General features: G+C 39.9%; 2 protein-coding genes across 2 annotated transcripts in view; both read right to left on the bottom strand.

The window, feature by feature from the left end:
- Positions 1 to 10171: 10171 nt before the first annotated feature.
- Positions 10172 to 13458, bottom strand: LOC308333505 (WAP, Kazal, immunoglobulin, Kunitz and NTR domain-containing protein 2-like). Its single transcript, XM_080789961.1, has 2 exons — positions 12946 to 13458; positions 10172 to 12718 (listed from the first exon to the last, which is right to left on the bottom strand). The coding sequence occupies exons 1-2, from the start codon at positions 13255 to 13257 to the stop codon at positions 11159 to 11161; spliced, it is 1872 nt and encodes a 623-aa protein (XP_080646087.1). The 5' UTR covers positions 13258 to 13458; the 3' UTR covers positions 10172 to 11158.
- A 6071-nt stretch (positions 13459 to 19529) lies between these two features.
- abcc3 (ATP-binding cassette, sub-family C (CFTR/MRP), member 3) overlaps positions 19530 to 21056 on the bottom strand; it is a 50246-nt gene continuing 48719 nt past the window's right edge. Inside the window, exons 30-31 of the mRNA XM_080789674.1 lie at positions 20829 to 21023; positions 19530 to 20450 (exon numbers count right to left, since the gene is read on the bottom strand). Coding sequence (XP_080645800.1) covers positions 20339 to 20450; positions 20829 to 21023 — 307 coding nt within the window. The 3' untranslated portion in view covers positions 19530 to 20338. The remainder of the gene's footprint in view (positions 20451 to 20828; positions 21024 to 21056) is intronic.

Consider the following 21056-nt stretch of genomic DNA (forward strand, 5'->3'; position numbering starts at 1 on the left):
AGGGGCTATAGCCCATGTTCAAAAATGATGAAAAATGAGGTTAACATTTTTTTCAAAAATTAAAAAAACGATGGGCTATAACCCATGTTTTTTGAAATTTTGAATTTTCTTCAAATCCTCAAAAATGATGAAAAACGGCGTGCTATAGTATGCCGTACGGTAGGAGCTATAGCCCATGTTCAAAAATGATGAAAAATGAGGATAATTTTTTTTTCAAAAATTCAAAAAACGATGGGCTATAACCCATGTTTTTTGAAATTTTGAATTTTCTTCAAATCCTCAAAAATGATGAAAAACGGCGTGCTATAGTATGCCGTACGGTAGGGGCTATAGCCCATGTTCAAAAATGATGAAAAATGAGGATAACATTTTTTTCAAAAATTCAAAAAACGATGGGCTATAAGCCATGTTTTTTGAAATTTTGAATTTTCTTCAAATCCTCAAAAATGATGAAAAACGGCGTGCTATAGTATGCCGTACGGTAGGGGCTATAGCCCATGTTCAAAAATGATGAAAAATGAGGATAACATTTTTTTCAAAAATTAAAAAAACGATGGGCTATAACCCATGTTTTTTGAAATTTTGAATTTTCTTCAAATCCTCAAAAATGATGAAAAACGGCGTGCTATAGTATGCCGTACGGTAGGAGCTATAGCCCATGTTCAAAAATGATGAAAAATGAGGATCATTTTTTTTTCAAAAATTCAAAAAACGATGGGCTATAACCCATGTTTTTTGAAATTTTGAATTTTCTTCAAATCCTTAAAAATGATGAAAAACGGCGTGCTATAGTATGCCGTACGGTAGGGGCTATAGCCCATGTTCAAAAATGATGAAAAATGAGGTTAACATTTTTTTCAAAAATTAAAAAAACGATGGGCTATAACCCATGTTTTTTGAAATTTTGAATTTTCTTCAAATCCTCAAAAATGATGAAAAACGGCGTGCTATAGTATGCCGTACGGTAGGGGCTATAGCCCATGTTCAAAAATGATGAAAAATGAGGATAACATTTTTTTCAAAAATTAAAAAAACGATGGGCTATAACCCATGTTTTTTGAAATTTTGAATTTTCTTCAAATCCTCAAAAATGATGAAAAACGGCGTGCTATAGTATGCCGTACGGTAGGAGCTATAGCCCATGTTCAAAAATGATGAAAAATGAGGATAATTGTTTTTTCAAAAATTCAAAAAACGATGGGCTATAACCCATGTTTTTTGAAATTTTGAATTTTCTTCAAATCCTCAAAAATGATGAAAAACGGCGTGCTATAGTATGCCGTATGGTAGGGGCTATAGCCCATGTTCAAAAATGATGAAAAATGAGGATAACATTTTTTTCAAAAATTAAAAAAACGATGGGCTATAACCCATGTTTTTTGAAATTTTGAATTTTCTTCAAATCCTCAAAAATGATGAAAAACGGCGTGCTATATTATGCCATACGGTAGGGGCTATAGCCCATGTTCAAAAATGATGAAAAATGAGGATAACATTTTTTTCAAAAATTCAAAAAACAATGGGCTATAACCCATGTTTTTTGAAATTTTGAATTTTCTTCAAATCCTCAAAAATGATGAAAAACGGCGTGCTATAGTATGCCGTACGGTAGGGGCTATAGCCCATGTTCAAAAATGATGAAAAATGAGGATAACATTTTTTTCAAAAATTAAAAAAACGATGGGCTATAACCCATGTTTTTTGAAAATTTGAATTTTCTTCAAATCCTCAAAAATGATGAAAAACGGCGTGCTATAGTATGCCGTACGGTAGGAGCTATAGCCCATGTTCAAAAATGATGAAAAATGAGGATCATTTTTTTTTCAAAAATTCAAAAAACGATGGGCTATAACCCATGTTTTTTGAAATTTTGAATTTTCTTCAAATCCTTAAAAATGATGAAAAACGGCGTGCTATAGTATGCCGTACGGTAGGGGCTATAGCCCATGTTCAAAAATGATGAAAAATGAGGATAACATTTTTTTCAAAAATTCAAAAAACGATGGGCTATAACCCATGTTTTTTGAATTTTTGAATTTTCTTCAAATCCTCAAAAATGATGAAAAACGGCGTGCTATAGTATGCCGTACGGTAGGGGCTATAGCCCATGTTCAAAAATGATGAAAAATGAGGATAACATTTTTTTCAAAAATTCAAAAAACGATGGGCTATAACCCATGTTTTTTGAAATTTTGAATTTTCTTCAAATCCTCAAAAATGATGAAAAACGGCGTGCTATAGTATGCCGTACGGTAGGAGCTATAGCCCATGTTCAAAAATGATGAAAAATGAGGATAATTTTTTTTTCAAAAATTCAAAAAACGATGGGCTATAACCCATGTTTTTTTAAATTTTGAATTTTCGGCGTGCTATAGTATGCCGTACGGTAGGGGCTATAGCCCATGTTCAAAAATGATGAAAAATGAGGATAACATTTTTTTCAAAAATTCAAAAAACGATGGGCTATAACCCATGTTTTTTGAAATTTTGAATTTTCTTCAAATCCTCAAAAATGATGAAAAACGGCGTGCTATAGTATGCCGTACGGTAGGGGCTATAGCCCATGTTCAAAAATGATGAAAAATGAGGATAACATTTTTTTCAAAAATTCAAAAAACAATGGGCTATAACCCATGTTCTTTGAAATTTTGAATTTTCTTCAAATCCTCAAAAATGATGAAAAACGGCGTGCTATAGTATGCCGTACGGTAGGGGCTATAGCCCATGTTCAAAAATGATGAAAAATGAGGATAACATTTTTTTCAAAAATTCAAAAAACGATGGGCTATAACCCATGTTTTTTGAAATTTTGAATTTTCTTCAAATCCTCAAAAATGATGAAAAACGGCGTGCTATAGTATGCCGTACGGTAGGGGCTATAGCCCATGTTCAAAAATGATGAAAAATGAGGATAACATTTTTTTCAAAAATTCAAAAAACGATGGGCTATAACCCATGTTTTTTGAAATTTTGAATTTTCTTCAAATCCTCAAAAATGATGAAAAACGGCGTGCTATAGTATGCCGTACGGTAGGGGCTATAGCCCATGTTCAAAAATGATGAAAAATGAGGATAACATTTTTTTCAAAAATTCAAAAAACGATGGGCTATAACCCATGTTCTTTGAAATTTTGAATTTTCTTCAAATCCTCAAAAATGATGAAAAACGGCGTGCTATAGTATGCCGTATGGTAGGGGCTATAGCCCATGTTCAAAAATGATGAAAAATGAGGATAACATTTTTTTCAAAAATTCAAAAAACGATGGGCTATAACCCATGTTTTTTGAAATTTTGAATTTTCTTCAAATCCTCAAAAATGATGAAAAACGGCGTGCTATAGTATGCCGTACGGTAGGGGCTATAGCCCATGTTCAAAAATGATGAAAAATGAGGATAACATTTTTTTCAAAAAATCAAAAAACGATGGGCTATAACCCATGTTTTTTGAAATTTTGAATTTTCTTTAAATCCTCAAAAATGATGAAAAACGGCGTGCTATAGTATGCCGTACGGTAGGAGCTATAGCCCATGTTCAAAAATGATGAAAAATGAGGATAATTTTTTTTTCAAAAATTCAAAAAACGATGGGCTATAACCCATGTTTTTTGAAATTTTGAATTTTCTTCAAATCCTCAAAAATGATGAAAAACGGCGTGCTATAGTATGGCATGAATTGAACAAAGGGCATTGTTCAATTCATCAAAACATTTAGAGACAAACAAATAGACACTTATATGTAGTTAAAGCAACAGAGTTAAGCAACAGAAACAAACAACAATGGATTCTACAGTGTAAAGACACCAATTTAATTATAAATGTCAATAAAGTTGAATATCTAATAATATCAATTTAAAATGTATTATCCAATACAAATTTCCTTACCATTTTTAATGTTTTAGTTTTGTATTGCTATTTTTATTTGCTAATTGTAGATTGACCTACTTTTTGTTTCTGGCATTCCGCTGCTTGTTATTTTTTATTTTATTTTCATGTGAAGTACTTTGAGTTGCATTTTATGTATGACATGTGCTATATAAATAAAGTTTAATATGTGAAGTACTTTAGTTGTCAAGGATGCAGACAGAGTTGAACCCAGGAGCAAAGTCACAACAAACTAGAGTATAATAATAAAGTATTTAATAAAGAATTACGAGATATCTTACACAGGGGAATGCAGGTAGGAATCAGGCATGAATGAGAATGACATCAAAGTCAACACATGAACAGGCAGGACATCTGTGACACAGGTTATGAACTGACAATGAGTGTTTGTACTGAGTCCAGTTTTATAGTGAGCAGGTTGATTGGAGAAGTGTTCACTGCTGGGCTGATTAGGTAGTTGACAGGTGTGTAAATGGAACTGGGTGTGCTGGAATGGGATATGGGAGGCCAGTGTGGAGACTGAGGGAGAGACAGAATGTGACAGAGTTGCATTTTATGTATGAAATGTGCTATATAAATAAAGTTTACACCACTGACTGTCCCTCCATATAAAATAAAGGCGAAAGTCACAAAAGAAAATTGATCAGTTACAATTCCAGACTATGAAGAATCATTTAATAAAGGAATACTTCCAGATTCAGTTAAAGATTAGCTACAATAATTGTGATATTAAAATGTAAATGCTCGTCATATGACATAACAGAGAGGAATGGGCCGGCCCGGACCCTCTTTAAAGTTGTCCTTCTGAAAGTCAGTGTGGAATGCAAAGTGTCAGTAAAGATTTGAGTATGTCTGGGTTTGAACCGGCACACTTCTACTAGGTATACTACGGATATCATTTGACTTATCCGTTGGTCCACTGAGGCACAAAATTATGGGGAATGTCTGTGCTGCTTTAAAGTTGTCCTTCTGAAAGTCAGTGTGCAAAGCAAAGTGTCAGAGAGCCACATGACTAATGTGGGATTCGAACCCTGGACCTGTGAATCACAAACACAGCCACTCATCACACTGAGCTAACTGCTGGTTACTACAACACAACTTTTCTGTGCTAGTTGATGTTAGTGTGAGAGATCCTTGGTTTGATTCCACTCAGTAGTGGAAAATTACTCAATTTCTTTAAATGAGTTTAGTATTAAAAAGTATCAATACTCATGCAATCGACATAGAAAGAAACAATGTTACAAATTAAGTGTAATCAAACACAGTCACAGAGTGACCAGACAGATTTATTTCACTGTCAGGTTTACAAATAAAATATATTTAATATAAATGTTTATTTAGAGTAGACGTCTTTCATTTACCTATTGAAACACAAACTGAATGTTCATAAAAGTATGTTGGGACTAGCCCCATATGTGCCCTCTCCCTAATCCTATACGCTCATTCTGTTATGGAAATCAAATATAGCTGTAATTTATTCATTCTTTCACTGAGAAAATATCGTACATTTCCTGCACAAAAGCACCGGCGGCGTGAGCGGCCGTCCATACGCCGTTACTACGCTGTCCAAGAGAGAGACGGCGTATCAACGTCGTGTGCACGGCGTGTCGGCGTAGTTCATTTTTCAACTGTCTGAAAACACAAAAATAGTCCAAAAAAGTCCGCGGCGTGAGCGGACGTTGATACGACGTTGATACGCCGTCCAGAGAGAGACGGCGTATCAACGGCGTGTGCACGGCGTGTCGGCGTAGTTCATTTTCAACTGGACAACGTTGTCGGTCCTGTTCACTGTCAACTCTTTTTGCTATGATTGATTGATAGATTTTGTTTGATTGATTCTTTTATTTTCGTGTCCTGCACACAAAGTGCCTAACCCCCATGGGTTTATAAGACATTTGCATTTCATTATATTCATAATACATTGAATTGAATTATTAGAGTGAGCTGACTGTTGAGTGAGTGTTGGTGTTGGACGTTGTGTGGCTATAATTATGCAGAGAGAAAAGACATCATATGAACTTTTTTGTGCAATGTTGAATTTATACTTAATTTATACTTGCTCATGCACTTTACTAGAAATATATATATTTCAAAGTTCTCCAGAATTGAACTAAGAGATGTGGGACTTGAACATGGAACCTGTGTTGAGAGCCTGATCAGTACTCTGTACCAGTAGGCCTACACCATCTCTCAGCATTGTTGAAGCGTTCTTTTGTATTTTAGCCTTCAGTTAGGTAAAGTTACTTGAAAAGCATAAGTGTATGGAGAGGACTGGGATTTGAACATGACATATATGAGAGTCCTATCATTAGAAGACTACACCATAATCATTCATTCAGTACTGTTGAAGTGTTCTTTTGTATGTTAGCCTTCAGTTAGTAAAGGGAATTTGAAATACTCCAGCATTGAACTATAGGAGGACTGGGATTTACGACAGAAGTACGACACCAGTGCCTTAGCTTTTGTGTATTCAACTATTTGGGTAACATGTGAGCTTTATCCTCTAATTCATGGGCCTGGATTATTTTTCTCCAAAATGATGAGAAACGAGGATAACTTTTTTTCCCCAAAATTTCAAAAAACATGGGCTATAAGTCTATAACCCATCGTTTTTTCATTTTTTTAAATCCTCAAAAATGATGAAAAACGGCGTGCTATAATATGCCGTACAGTATGGGCTATAGCCCATGGTAAAAAATGATGAAAAACCAGGATAAAAAAAACTATCTAAAATTCAAAAAACGATGGGCTATAACCCATCATTGTTTTTTTTCATTCTTTTCAAATCCTCAAAAATGATGAAAAACGGCGTGCTACAGTATGTAAGTAAGTTTGTACTACCACCAACCTTTAATTGTTGCTGTTTTGTCAAACGGAAGTCCTCAATTTTAGACGTACTGTTGCTGTGTCGGCTATGTAACGATGGCGTGTTGTCAGCCTGGATGCACACAGCAGAAGCTTTCTATTGCTCCAAAAGTGGCAGGCATGTAGTACAGTATACACAAAGTTCCTCTGTTAGTGCACACAAAGAGTGAGCTCAAATCAATATATTCATGTCCATATTTCACTCTGATGTCTTGTGCGAGGGCCGAGGGACACACCAGTATGTGCTGTTCGTTTGGTATACTAGTCTCACATTTACATTGACATACATTGGCATACAAACGTTACTGTCATTGATAATCTATATGAGCAATTGTGCATGTATCACTCTAGTGGGACACAACCTTTTTGAGACACATTGACAAAAACAATCTTTGCAAGAAGAGTACCAGCTAGCCTATGATATGATTTGACTATGGATTCGACTATAGATTTGTACCATGACTAATGATTTGACTATGGATTTATACCTTGACTATGGATTTATTTGACTATGGGTAAAAGTCACACACGCACACACACACGCACGCACGCACATCTCCAAACATTCCAGTGTCACCAGAAGTATAATGCGGTTCAAACCAAAGGCCCTTGGTGTTGTCCCAGTGAGTCCGGCCTTTTCGGAGAGAGACCCTTTATGATAAATTGCCAGGCTGTTCATTTCGGGTTAGTGCGTGTGAGTGGTATTTGTACTGTATCTTTTCGATAGCCTTTCCAAATGATATGGGCATAACAGATGCGGGTCATGAATCAGAGGGTCTTAAACCACCCTGCTTGACTGATCTGTTCCACAGGTGCTACTGTACAGTACACTACTCTCCCATAGATATAGAAATTAGAAGTTGAACCGACGCCAAGGCACTGAGCTCAGGTCAGTTCTCTGTGACCCCAGGGAGGAGGGCTGTAATGTACGTAACGCCGACTATGCCTTGGGTGAACCGAGTCTGTGAACGCGTTGACCCCCTCATATCAACAAACCCCCCCCCCCAAGAGCCGTTGTTATTGCAAGAGAAAAGTCTGCAGAGCATAATAAAAAAAATAACTATTTCAATCTTGTGGCTAGGACTGCTCACGTTATAGAGCTTTAAAAAATAAGGTTCACACATGTTTCGCATAAGCGGAATTTTAATTGATAGTAAATTGTGCTTTTGTAGACCCAAGGCTCGGCATTGTTGTTGCTTTAAAAGGTGTTGTTTTAATTGACTTAGTCTAGCTGGGAGGTTGGGTGGCATACAAAAAAAATGATTGGTGGCATTTCTAAATGTTTTTACAGGATTATTAAAAACTATAGTTACCCTAGTTGAACTGGACCAAAAAAAAACGTGTGCAAGTTACTATAATCATTGTTTAAGATGAACCACCTTGTGTATCAAGGAATCAAAAAACCACAACTACCACCGTAGTCCTAAGCCAGTTTTAAAACATATATGTTTTTGTACAGTGATCTTCTATTTTGTAAGCAATAGCGTCCTGGGGCTGCTGAAGTAGTGGTAAATCGCTGTAGTGTAGATGATCGCTGCAGGGCACCGCACTCCTTCGGGCCCAGCTCTGTCATGTGCAAGCCGGAATTTGAAGTCAGTCAGTCAGTCAGTCAGACGGTTCTCAAGCTATGAATTCATATCAACACACAGACATGCATACACACAGATATTTCCTGCATTTATAGTTAGATGGCCCTTCCCGAAAACATTGGAAGCCAACTATAGAGCTAAATTAGTTTGGGTCTTGCTTATCACGTCTCAGAGATAATGTGTATTGTGATCTTTGCCAAAAAGTGTGTTTTGAAGAAAATCTAGTTGGCCATGGCCAGAAGTATGGAATCCATGGAAAGGGGGGAACATTTTGATTTTATGACCTAATGACCTATGGCTCAAGAAATAGTTACAAGCCAAAACATTAAGCAGGATGCCACCATCGACTCTTCCTTGGCCTACTGGCAGCATGCACAAAACGTTTGACACCGATTGGTCCAGCTGTTTTGAGCTCCGGATTCACAGACACAGACACACACACACACACACACACACACACACACACACACACACACACAAGATCTTTCTATTGTCACTACCTAATTTCGTAGCGAACATGAACATGAATGGGATCAAAATATGTTCACATAATACATTTGACAGTTTACGTACACATCTATTTGTCTAATGTTTTATTAACTGGAGAATGCCACTTCTCAAGCCCCTGAATGGTTTTTATTGGCATTATCCCTCACATTTTTAGACTTTGTGCATCCTATTTAAATATTCTTGTAAGTGAACATAAACAAGAAACAAGAAAGATGAATTTCATACACACACTATATATTGAGGTAGAAAGAATATTACATGTACAACTGTACAGAATCAGCAACCAAATTGGAAAAACCAGTGGAAAAAAAACCTTCTGAACCCCTGTGGAATCAAATATTCACGCATTCATTCAGAGTGATAAAAAACAACAAATTATCCATTGAAATCTAGTGTGTGATAGGCTACCGCAAATCCCTGTATTGCTAATGGCTTGAAATGAAGACAAATGGTTTGATTGGTTGGTTACATGATCCAGGCTTCTGCGTGGACTCGGAGAGACACATTATTTATCTTCTCCAGAAGCTTCAACAGCTGCTTTAAGTGCAGGCCTGTGCTCCCAGGTGGATCATGGGACTTTAAAGGAACGCCTTGCATAGGGTAATCTCCTGCTTCCCTCCCTGCGCTGGATGGAAGAAACAGAGCTCCTCATCTGGGAAGTCAGAGGAACAACCTGGTTGACGCTCGCTCTGCTGACTGGGGCAGCCCAGAGACGCCTCCTGGCATGGCATGAAAGACATAACTCCAGTATGGGAGTGGATCTGAGGTTTACAGCTTGGGGTTCTTTACCCAATTAGACTGCCTCCAAGATCTTTTTTTTCCTTCATTTTTTTAACAATGCTGCCGTGGGGAGGGGGCTGCAGTTGGGAGGGGTACTCGTGGCTGGAAGGACCCTGTTGCAGAGTTCTTCGGGGAAAGGGTACAGAGGTGGAGGGAGGGAGTCAAGGCTGCGCGGCATGAGGAGTGAGTCGGAGAGAGAGAGAAAGGGGCGACCAGGGTGGGCCAGGGACATGCTATTCCCTTCTCTCTTCCATCATCTCCCTGTCAGAACAGCCACCCAGGTGCACTGCTACAGCTGCCTCTCAGAGCTGCATGTCACCGTCCTGCACGAAAACAGGGGATTTATAATCCCTGAATCGAATGTCAATGGCCCCGCATCAACACACTTAACCTCTGAGCTAGCCTTATTTAACCTTTGACAAGGAATTTGTAAATGTTTGGAACAAATCAAGGCAAACCTATTTGAAAACGTATAATTAGGCCCCAACATATTTATTGTCGTATGGACATTGGATAGAAATGAAGTTGAGAAGAAAATCCAGAATCTTTATTTTCTCACAACAAAACACACAAGTATGCAAAACATCGTCAAATAATATCAATATCTACAAAACTCAGAGAGAATAATTGGAAACTCCTGCATAATGAAGAGTGATGTACAAAGTGAGACAGCACAGGAAAGAACATTACAATAATAAATAGCTAAAAAAAAATTAAAGATCAAATACCTAAAGTGTGTGACAAAAAAAAAGAAAGATAAATGCCGGAGTGGCTGATTTAGAAAGAAATATGGTTTATAAAATATATTACAACTTATCACTCTATGTGCATGAACCAAATCTAATCACACAGAACACAGTATATGGGAGCATGATCTTTGGATGTACTTTAGTCACACTTGTACGGTATGTACAGTAACTGCATGAAATTGGATGAAACGCATATCGAATACATCACACGAGAGAGTCACATTCAGATGTTGAGCATTGAGTGAAAAGGAAGGAGGTCGTATAAAAGCATCAAAATATGTACATGAAACTTGAAACATTTATAAACACATGTTGTGTGTGCTTCAGAGCAGGTCTGCAACCTCCATTTCCAGTGGAGGGCAGCCAGGGGTCTGGGGATTCGGATGCCGTAACAAGAGGATTGTGATGAATGTCTCCTGTGCATGCTATTTCAATCAACAACACCGGCGACCGAACCATGACCGAAAGGCTTTGATGTAACAGACCACACGAAAGCACACCTCTGTACTGTACAACATAACATCAACATAAGACATTTTAGTTTACCCTTGAATCTTGAAAAAAAGAAAGAAAAAAGAATGTTTGTTTTGTTGATAAAAACTTTATCTCAGTTGAAATTAAAGGTCCCTAAAAAGAAAACGAAAACATAACTGATACTTGTGTTGTTCTCGAAGATAACCGTCAATCAGTGTCACGTTTGGGTAGACTGGGTGGTCTGCGAGGCTAAAGGTTAAGAGGTTAAGAACACATTATGATTTTAAGAAACGGTAAACTAGCCAACCTTACTGAGGGCTATTAGTGATGTCTTTGAGAATGTCACACGTGTTCTTGGAGATGACCTCTCGGAGCTTCCGTATGCGCCGGGGGCTGGAAGCGCCCACGTAGCTCTCCGGCTGAAGGACCGCCATGCCCTCGCTCACGTCTCCCATGACGATGACCTGGCCCTCGGCCGTGGCGCCGGTGATGTTCGGGCAGGGGCAGTTCCAGTCCATGTTCAGGAAGGTGACCTCCAGGGGCTCCTGGCCAAAGAAGCGGAGCCCCATCTTTTCGTCCTTGAGGATCTCCTCCACGGTCACGAGGGCGTGGCCCGAGTCCCTCTCCTCCGTCAGCCCCGTCATCCGACCCAGTATCACAAAGTCGCTCTTGCAGAAGCTGGTCACCATCTTGCCGCGGGGCTTGCAGGCCTTGCAGTGGTGGTTCTTCGGATAGGGGCACGTCTCATCGCAGGCCTCTTTGGACTCGAAGTTGTTGTCGTTGCCGCTGCAGCCTCCATAGACGAAGGACTGGCATTGCTGCAGGGCGCCACTGTAGGCCCAGCGTGGCTCGTAGGCCTTGCAGGGGCCCTGCAGGATGGGAAGACCACAGGGGCCCGACAGCTCTGGACCGCAGCATTGCATACACCCCTCGTATGTGTCCAATAGCTTTCTTCGCTGCTGGTTATCTTTGTTGTTGTCATGGCAGTGGATGAAGGAGAAGCAGTTGTTAGTCTTAGGCTCGTAGTACCAGCTTACTCTCTCCTGCTCGCTCCCACAGTCCTCACCGTTCTCAGGGGGTTTAAGGCACTCTTCCGCCAGACAACGGGTCACGTTCCTGCGCTCCAGGCTCTTGGGAGGCTGCATGGGCAGCACGGTGAGTGGGTGGTGGGCCACCACCGACCCGGCTGAATTCTCAGCTATGCAGGTGTAGATGCCACTGTCATGTGGCTGGGCGTTGTAGATGACCAGCTGGCCGATGTTAGTGACGACCACGTTCCCTCGCACGTGATTGGGCCTCATCGCCACTCTCTGCGTCCCCCCGTCCTCCTGCCTCTGTCTCTCCCAGGTGATTTCGGGCCGCGGGCGCCCCGTCACGTCGCACGGGAAGCTGGCCGTCTCGCCCACGATGACCGTTTGGCGCGAGGGGCTGCTGACCATGACGGGCGGCTGGGCCGCAGTGGGAGGCGGGACGGTCGCCTGGAGGGGCGCGGTGGTCGGCCGGAGGGTGGTCTCCTGGGGCATCGAGGGGCTGATGTTGGGCCAGGTCAGGTGGAAGCGGCAGGTGACCACAGCGAGGGTGATGCCCTTGGAGCATGCCTCCGCGTCCATGTAGCACTTGTTGTAGTAGGTCATGCCGTCGGAGGCGCAGGTGAAGTGGGGCTCTCTCTCACAGCGGTCGCGGCATTTGCACACCGGTTGACCGTCCCATATGTCACATTCGGACCCCTGCTGGGGGCACATGAAGCTGACACAGGTGGCCTCTTTGGGCAGGCCCACGGCTCTGTTGTTTCCGATCATGATACGCGCTGCCACACAACTCCGGTTCCCACAAACATTAGAGCAGCACTTCTCAAAGGTCTCACATTCCTGTAAGAGAGGACATAATAAAAACACATTACAATAATGAAAATAAAAATACAAAATGAAATAAGTTATTGAAAAAATGCAGTTGTAGCCCACATGATAGTGTACAGTATGTGGATAAGTTAGATAACATAAATGTATATAACGTCAAAATGAAGCAGTGTGACACTGACAACCATTGTAGACTGAAGAGTGATAACCATTAAAGTTAATGAATGTCATTAACACACCTGGTCGGCCTCACACTCCCGTGTGCAGGTACTCATGGCGTCCACCCACAGGTTGGGGTTCATGTCATTGGGGCAGATGCCCGCGTGTGAGTAGGCTACACGCGGCATGGCTCTGACAGGATGGTCCATCCACACTGACAGGCACGCTAGAAAGCAGATCCAGCGAGGAAACAGCATCCACCACATCGCCAGCGCAAAAACAGAATTGCGAAAAAGTATTTGGGGGAAACTTCGGTGAGCCAGCGAGTATTTTCGGGCGATGTACGTCGCCGGTGAATCTTGACGTGAAAAGCTGAAACAAGTCGAGAACATGCCGAGGATCCGAGGGTCTCCACACACACGCTGTAATTTGTAAACGGCTGTCAGTGCAAATTGATGACTGTCGAGGTCCACTTCGGCATCTAAATTCCGCAACGAGGATGCTCTATTTATACTACATGCTCAACAAAAAAAAACAAGCGCCACACTTAATGCGACCACTGCTAACAACCCGCTAAGTATGACAGTTATGAATTGCTTCTGAGATGTTGAAAGAACTTACAAAAAAAGAGAAAAGAAACAGTGGTAAGCTTTGGGCTGGGACTGGCGGGGCACCTGCCTGTTAAAAGGATTGCTGGTATCCCCGTTTAACCCTTTGTGAGCCCCAGAACGCACGATCGAGGAGCTCACCAGAGCGCATTGCGCGTAAAGACGCATACAGAGAGACTAGCGCTGCTGATTTAAACCGTCGAATGGAGCTTGGTTGGTGCCGTACTAAAGTGAACTGGCAGTATTATTATATTATACGGTGTAAATAAATATAATATATACATTGATTGTTATACTGTCATGTAACAATGTTTCCTTCTTCAGAAATAAAGAAAGACTCGTGATATGAACGATTTTGGTTCATTCAGAATGAACCAAAATCGTACATTTTGGATTAGCCTAATAGTCTATTGAGGAGGGCTCACATTTAGGTGAAATAATCGTACAGTGATATTGGTGGGCTTTCAAATAATCTATGACTATCGCATATAGGCTATATAAAAATAGTGTCTCTATTGTAAAATAATTAATGAATTAATACTTGTACCTCTATACAATTTATCTCTATTTCTATTCGTTGTTTAAATCTGTGTAACACTGACAAAACAGATGGGTGGCCGTGTCCCATGCATAATACAATATTAAATACTGATATAATTGAATGATTTCGGTAGCTCTCATAATTTAAAGGATGGCAGAAAAGTGAACATAAAATACATTAAAACAATCCTTTCTCCCCCACAGCATGCTCTTTACTTATACGCCAATAAGCCAAAATTAAATATAATTATTGTATAATTATATAACCCCTAGAGAAATATGAAATGATGGGTGCATAATAAGAAGTAATTATATGCATGAAACATGTCTGACAATAGAAAATGTATATCATTACTGATTAAAGGACGAAAACATCTTCATAAAGATAAAATATGTTTTACCTCCATGATTTTAATTCAATAATTATAATGATATCTACATTATATGTATTAAAAATAATATATAGGGCTATTAATTTAAGAAAAAAAGGTTATGAGAAAGACTAGCAAACCATCACTGTGATTGTTTTTACAGGCAGACATCATAAGAACTCTATGTGATTGGCTGTGGAGACCCTTGCAATCCTATATTGATTGGTTATACTATAGGTTGTCAATGTAGGATGTTATAATGTTATTGCGCTACAAAAATACCTAAACTGTCATCTTTAAAAAAAAGAAAAAAAAACCCACAAAATTAAGTTAGAGCGGAATCATTGCTCTTTAATCAAGTCAAATTACACTAATGTAATGAGACATCTACATGGTTTCACCCCTTTCACATCTTAGAAAACTCATGTTCACATAATAAAAAACAATATTCCCGTATTAACAGTATACATCTAAATGAACATGTGTGCAGTAACTGTCGTTGTATAGACATTTAAAATTTCAAGCTACAAGGCTTAGCTATACTGTATTTATGGAAATGTACATATGCCATATGGTTTCATGGAATTAAGATCCATGAACATTAATGAAAACAAGAAAACATGTTGATGTTATGTTTGTTCATTTGGCATGGACATCACGATCACATTGCATGTTGCACAATGGGTAGATGCGTTGCTTGCATTGCTAGCTTTCAACACCTGACAAGAGACTTTTCTAAAAACGTTGTTGGTTATTTGTTGACACTATAGTCTAAAATACAACCAAATACAAAAAGATAATAGGCCTACTAGTAATATTTAACATCAAAATCACACCCATAACGTTCTGAAACAAAATAAGAGTAGACATAATCATTCAGGTAACCAGTCAGAAACCAAACTATACATGTGAGCACAGTTGATTTGATTTCAAACATAGTTTGAGTCCTCTGTAGAACACATTACCATCCGTCTCTAGTTTTAGAACCGTAGGCAAAGAGTTCCAAAGATTTGCCCCATTTACTGAGAAGGCAGACTGTCCAAACAAATTCTTACACTTGGGAACAATACAGTCACCATTTGTTGATTAGTTGAGTACAGTAGTTTCTCTATGAGAGTTTGGAAGTCTATCAACCAGTCCAGATAACAACACAACAGACATGACCACGTAAGCATTTACAAAACAATTTGATAGTAGAAAAAATAAAAACACAAAATATTTAAAACTAGCAAAGGTTGTGCATTTCATTCTAAGAATAATAGCCATGCCGTCTGAAATAGATTATTATTTCTTCAAGACATTTGAGAATGAATGAAGTCTTCCAGTAGACATTTCAGGTAAAATGATGTCACTCCAGATACAGAGCGTTTTCTTCATGTGGTTGACTTTACCTGGGCGGCTGGGTTTTCGGAACATAAACAGAGAGGAGTAGCTTAGATAGATAACACCCTTTTTCAATGCTATGGGATCGCGAGCCAAGAAAGGTGAAATGAGGACAATGTATCTAAAAAACAATTACAGAGAAGACGAGGAGGTGATGCATGAAGCTCCATAAAGACAGTGGTGGAAAAAGTACTCCCATTTTTTTAAGTACCAATACTGCAATATAGAAGTATACTCTGTGACAAGTAAGAGTCCGGAATTAAAATGGTACGCATTCTGTAGATCGGCTATTTTCAAATGGCCGAAATGTATATGGGGCTGTATATAACATGTATATGTTTTGTAGTAATAATCTAAGTCTACTCAAGTAAAGTAACTATAGTTACTTTGTACAAATACCTCAAAATGTGTTCCCCCCCCCCCCCCCCCTCCCCCAAGGAAAAAAAAACATAAGTTACTTTGTTTACTGTCAATAACTATTTATTCTTCCTCTGTGAAAATCGGTTCAATTTGTGTTGGTATACAGAGTTCAAACGAGGACAGCACACCTAGACTGCATTCCATTGCGATAACAGTGTGTAGTAGTCGTGTACCGTGCATAGTGTTTGTGTGTTATTGCTGCGGATGCACGTGGTCTGTGCACGCAAGAGCGGAAAGCAGTGTCAGGGGTCAATGGTCAACCACATACATGATTCTGGTGCGAACAGGTTGCCATTTCCACCCGGAGAAGATATTTAGGGCTATATCTTGCGCCACCCCTTAACCCTTATCCCTAAACTTATTTGCCTTTTATTTTTTTACTATATAACTATTACTATTCAAATGGGGGGTCCGTGGCCTAATAAATGTTGATTTGGGGGTCCTTGACACGAAAAAGTTTGGGAACCACTGAGCTAGTTGAACTATTTTAAAATGTTTTTCAAAATAGTAAAAAATGGCAAATAGGGATAAGGGTGGCGCAGGATGGAGGCCTTAGTGTAGAAGAAAAAAAAAGGGGGCTTACTTGAATACCCTGGGGGACTCCAGTCAAAACGAAGGGTTTAATAGAATATAGGGTTTAATGAACATCTGATGTGAAGAGCATTCTCCTTCGCCCGAACCTCAACTCAAGTAACTCGGCTCCCCTGCCGAGTGTAATGCAGGGGAGCCGACCGTATACATCCAATATCATTGAGTTGCCTCACCTGGTCCACATGCAGGCGAGTGGTCTTCTAAAATGTACTTCTATAAGAACGGCTGGCAGAGATATAGCCTCGTCATCACTACCCAACACTGGAGGAGCGCCACCTGCCAGTTTAAGATCAGAACATATCAAACAAGCGATACGTGCTTTTGGCAGTGTGCATCCATCTAACTGTGCGCGCGTGTGTGTGTGTGTGTGTGCGTGTGCGTGCGGTTGATGAGTATCACACATCCCTCAGCCAAGTCATCTTCAGGTGTCACTGGTGATGAAGTGAGAGGAAACGGAGAATGTTCAAGCACTTACCTGAAACCATCACGGAAGAGAATTGGGCTTACCTTAGATGCCCCCTTACGCAGTCAGAACATTACCTGGCATCGATGAATAAGCCGTTTCATGCAGAGCCCAAATTAATAAACTCCTGTCAACGCCACAGTGGATGGATACATCTTGGGGCTAAACATCAGGAGATAATAGTAGGCGGATTTGATACATGGAATTAGGCAAATTATTAACTGATACGCCCTCTAGCAAGAGGTTATATGAGGACTCGTGTTTCCATATAAAGTAACAACCGCGTATAAATATGGCTTCGTGCGAGTGTCACTGTATTCATCTGTTTTTCAGATTGACTTTCACGCCCGTCTTTGGCACCATTGGTCCAAAACGGGATGCAACATCATTGTGCAACTGCCAGTGGCTGGAATCGAAGCCGTGGCCGAGGGGGTCTTGTCAACAAGGAGATCCATCTGTGATTCACCAGTGGAAACAAGCCGTCGCTCCCTGGAGTTGTCCGTATTATCTGGCGAATCACAGACATAATCAATTGATCGTGATTGAGGCAACAAAGAATTGCTCATCAATTTTAGATTTAATATTAAGCAACAAAGTCTTATGCACACCTGTATGCTCTGAGGCGGGTGCGTAGGCAGGGCTCAATGTATTAAAAAAAAAAAAAAAGAAGTGCACAAAGACCTGCACACCGTCTGCACTTGCAATACGAACTTTAATGGGCCAATATTAAAAAATGAGTTGTAGGCCATGAGTATAGAAGCTGTGTATAGATCTGAGAACGTGGAGCATATACTAATGCCTATAGAATGCCATTTTAAAATGTGAGCTTTAATGAGAGTAAATCAGTAGGCTATAATCAAATGAAGAAAGACGACTATCTATCTACTACTGCATCTACATGTCAAGTTGGCATTTCACCCTGGCAGACATAACATTGAGCAACAGCTTGACAAAGCACAGGGGAGCGAGAGAGAGCCCACAGGTAAACAAGGATGGATTTGTTGGCTGCCACAAGAAATTCTTGCTTTGTCACCACCAAAGTTATTTTTAATCATTGTTTTTACCTCCGATTCCTGTGCCTGCAGCATAAACTGAAAGGGGGGGGGGGGGGGGGGGGGTTGGTGAGACTGGCAGAGCCCAGCCGAAGCCAACCTGTTTTATGTGGCTTTGCCCATAGACAGGGACATCACATTACTAAGCGCTTTTGGCAGCTTGAGGCATCATCCATCCTTGGCCATCATCAGCATCTGTCAGTGTTGGCAATCTGGTGACATTAGGAATTATAAATAGATTCAGTTATTAGTAGGAAAGCATTTGCGAAGAAGTGCTAACCGCAGTTGTCCCTGTGGTGTGGGAAGACGAGAGACATCTTGCCGTGACTGTATAGTCCTGAGTGATGTGTGTGTGTGTGTGTGCACGCATGTATGCACTGAACTTGGATCACAATCATTGCATGAGCCTGCCTTCTCTTAATCCTAAATGGTCTTAATCCTTAATCAGTATCGAGATGGGCCCGCATCCAGCTTCTCCGTCTCACCATGCCGTGATCAACCACATCCACAGAGGCTGGCTCACTATCCACCACATAGGAGAAGCCATGACTAATCGCTTTTGCAAGGATGCTTGTGGGGACAATATGTACTGTAAAAAGCAATTAAATTGATAAGAGTGTTTGACGTTTGAAATTAATGTTTATACTTTTTGTTTCCAGTTAACATAAGGTACGTGCAGTTTCAATTGTTTACAATTGTGTAATCCAATCCTGTATGTGAATTGTTAGTTTTGGACCACTTCGGTGTCACAGCTCATAACATAATGTGTAATCATCTAAATAAGGCAACCACCAACCACAGTTTCATTACTTTCCAAAACACCTCAACAAGAGAAGACGCTTTATATAGCACTGGTGACAATGGATGCATTACACACAAATGATCTAGGTTAAATTATTGGAACCCTATTCCAATTCAATTCAAGCTATTCCACAGGAAACTACTGCCTGTCTGGTGTAGGATCGACTGTGAGTGTAGAGCCCACTCTAGTGGAGTACTTGAACAAGTACATTGCCATTGACTGTACAATGAGCACAGTATTAGTATTAGTCAAATTTGCAGTGAATATTATTTTGATAATCAAATTCCTTTTAATTTAATTTAATACATCTCCTTCCCAACCGTTTGAGACGATTCTTCAGTATCAATAATTAATAACAGTACGTCATTGCCTGCCCTACACTAAAGTTACTTGCGCTTAAGGTTAAATAAGAAAAAAAATAAACTAACAAAAAACAGATTTTCTTTTTTTAATAAAGACATTAACATATTTCGGTAGTACAGAATTCAAGTTTTTACAGATTTGGTTTACAAAGTAATCACACGTTTAACTGAGCAAACTTCCCTATATGATGCAACTCTTAAAAGTAGCTTAAATAATTAAATGGTACAAAAATAGCTGGGTTCATTGCAAAACGTTCACGGTTTCTTGTATGGAAAGTACAGTGGCATAGTATACACTATACAGTATATATATTTTTCTGAATAGAAAAAGTAACAAAATAAAAACGACTTCCTTCCTCCTCTTTTCTGCAGCTGCAGTAGAAAATGATACATTCACTGGCTATTTCTGCCAGAAGGCACTAAAGAGAGCAGACTTGGTCCAAACAGTATTTGCGAATACTTTTTTTCCGGTGACTTTTACTGAATGCCAGATGTGTGGGGCTTGCCACACAGGAGAACATTGCGTTATGCAATCACAGGAAAAAGGTACTCAGCAGAAGTTTTTTCAGTATTTTCAGACTGCCAAATTAACCATTTGAAATGTCCTCCTTAATGCATTAACCCCACTCATGGCGCACTCCACGCAAGTTAAAACAAACCAATCAAAAATGATTTGCAACTTCCACAAGTTTGTTTAAGAGTTTAGGCTTGGCTTCAGCTCCACTCCACAAACACCTACCAATTGCCCCTGAATTTGTTATTACGAATTACCAATCATAGATACAAACCTGAAATGTACTCTTCCGTGCCCTTCATGAACTTTGACTGAAACGAGCTGATGCTGAAGCCTGGTTAATGGCGTTTGGATAGAGAAATTGATGCTATTGTACCAGTCCTGCATCTTTAGCCATGCCGTAGAATATTCCTCTCTGAGATAAAAGGTTTGTCGGAGTGTCAAACTCAGCAATCTGTCCCTTGTCCAACACCAGGACTCTGCAATGAGGTAAAAGAAGAGAGAAGTCATTAAAAAAAAAAAAAAAAACATCTGTCAAAACCAAAAACCATGTAGCTACCATACATAAATTACGTACATTTAATTGAATTGGACCACAATAGAAAGAAGCACCCAGGGCTTTCTTTTTGTGTTATCCTTTTATCATTATTGTATAACTAAGGTGGAATGTTAACCCATTCTGACCTGAGATCAGATTCTAAAAATGTCCGTGTGAAAATGACAGTTTTCTGAAAAAGCTGTTTCAGTCGTTCTTCGATTAAAAAAAAATAGCAGACCTACGAGCTTGTAGATCTGCTATTTTTCAATAGCTAAAGCATAACATAATGCTAACCCCCAAAAGGGGCAAAGTGGCAAACCTTGTGTAATCCATGATGGTGTTGAGTCTGTGTGCTATGGTGAAGACGGTGGAGTCTTCAAACTGTGTCCTGATGGTGGACTGGATGAGGTCGTCTGTCTCCAGGTCGATGGCAGCCGTGGCCTCGTCCAGAACCAGGATCCGGGTCTTCCTCAGCAGGGCTCTGGATAGACACACCAGCTGCCTCTGGCCCACACTACAATGAGAACATGGTGAAAACAAAATGGTG

This window comes from Protomyctophum bolini (assembly GCF_963924005.1).
Source record: "Protomyctophum bolini genome assembly, chromosome: 18".
NCBI classification, from domain to species: domain Eukaryota; kingdom Metazoa; phylum Chordata; class Actinopteri; order Myctophiformes; family Myctophidae; genus Protomyctophum; species Protomyctophum bolini.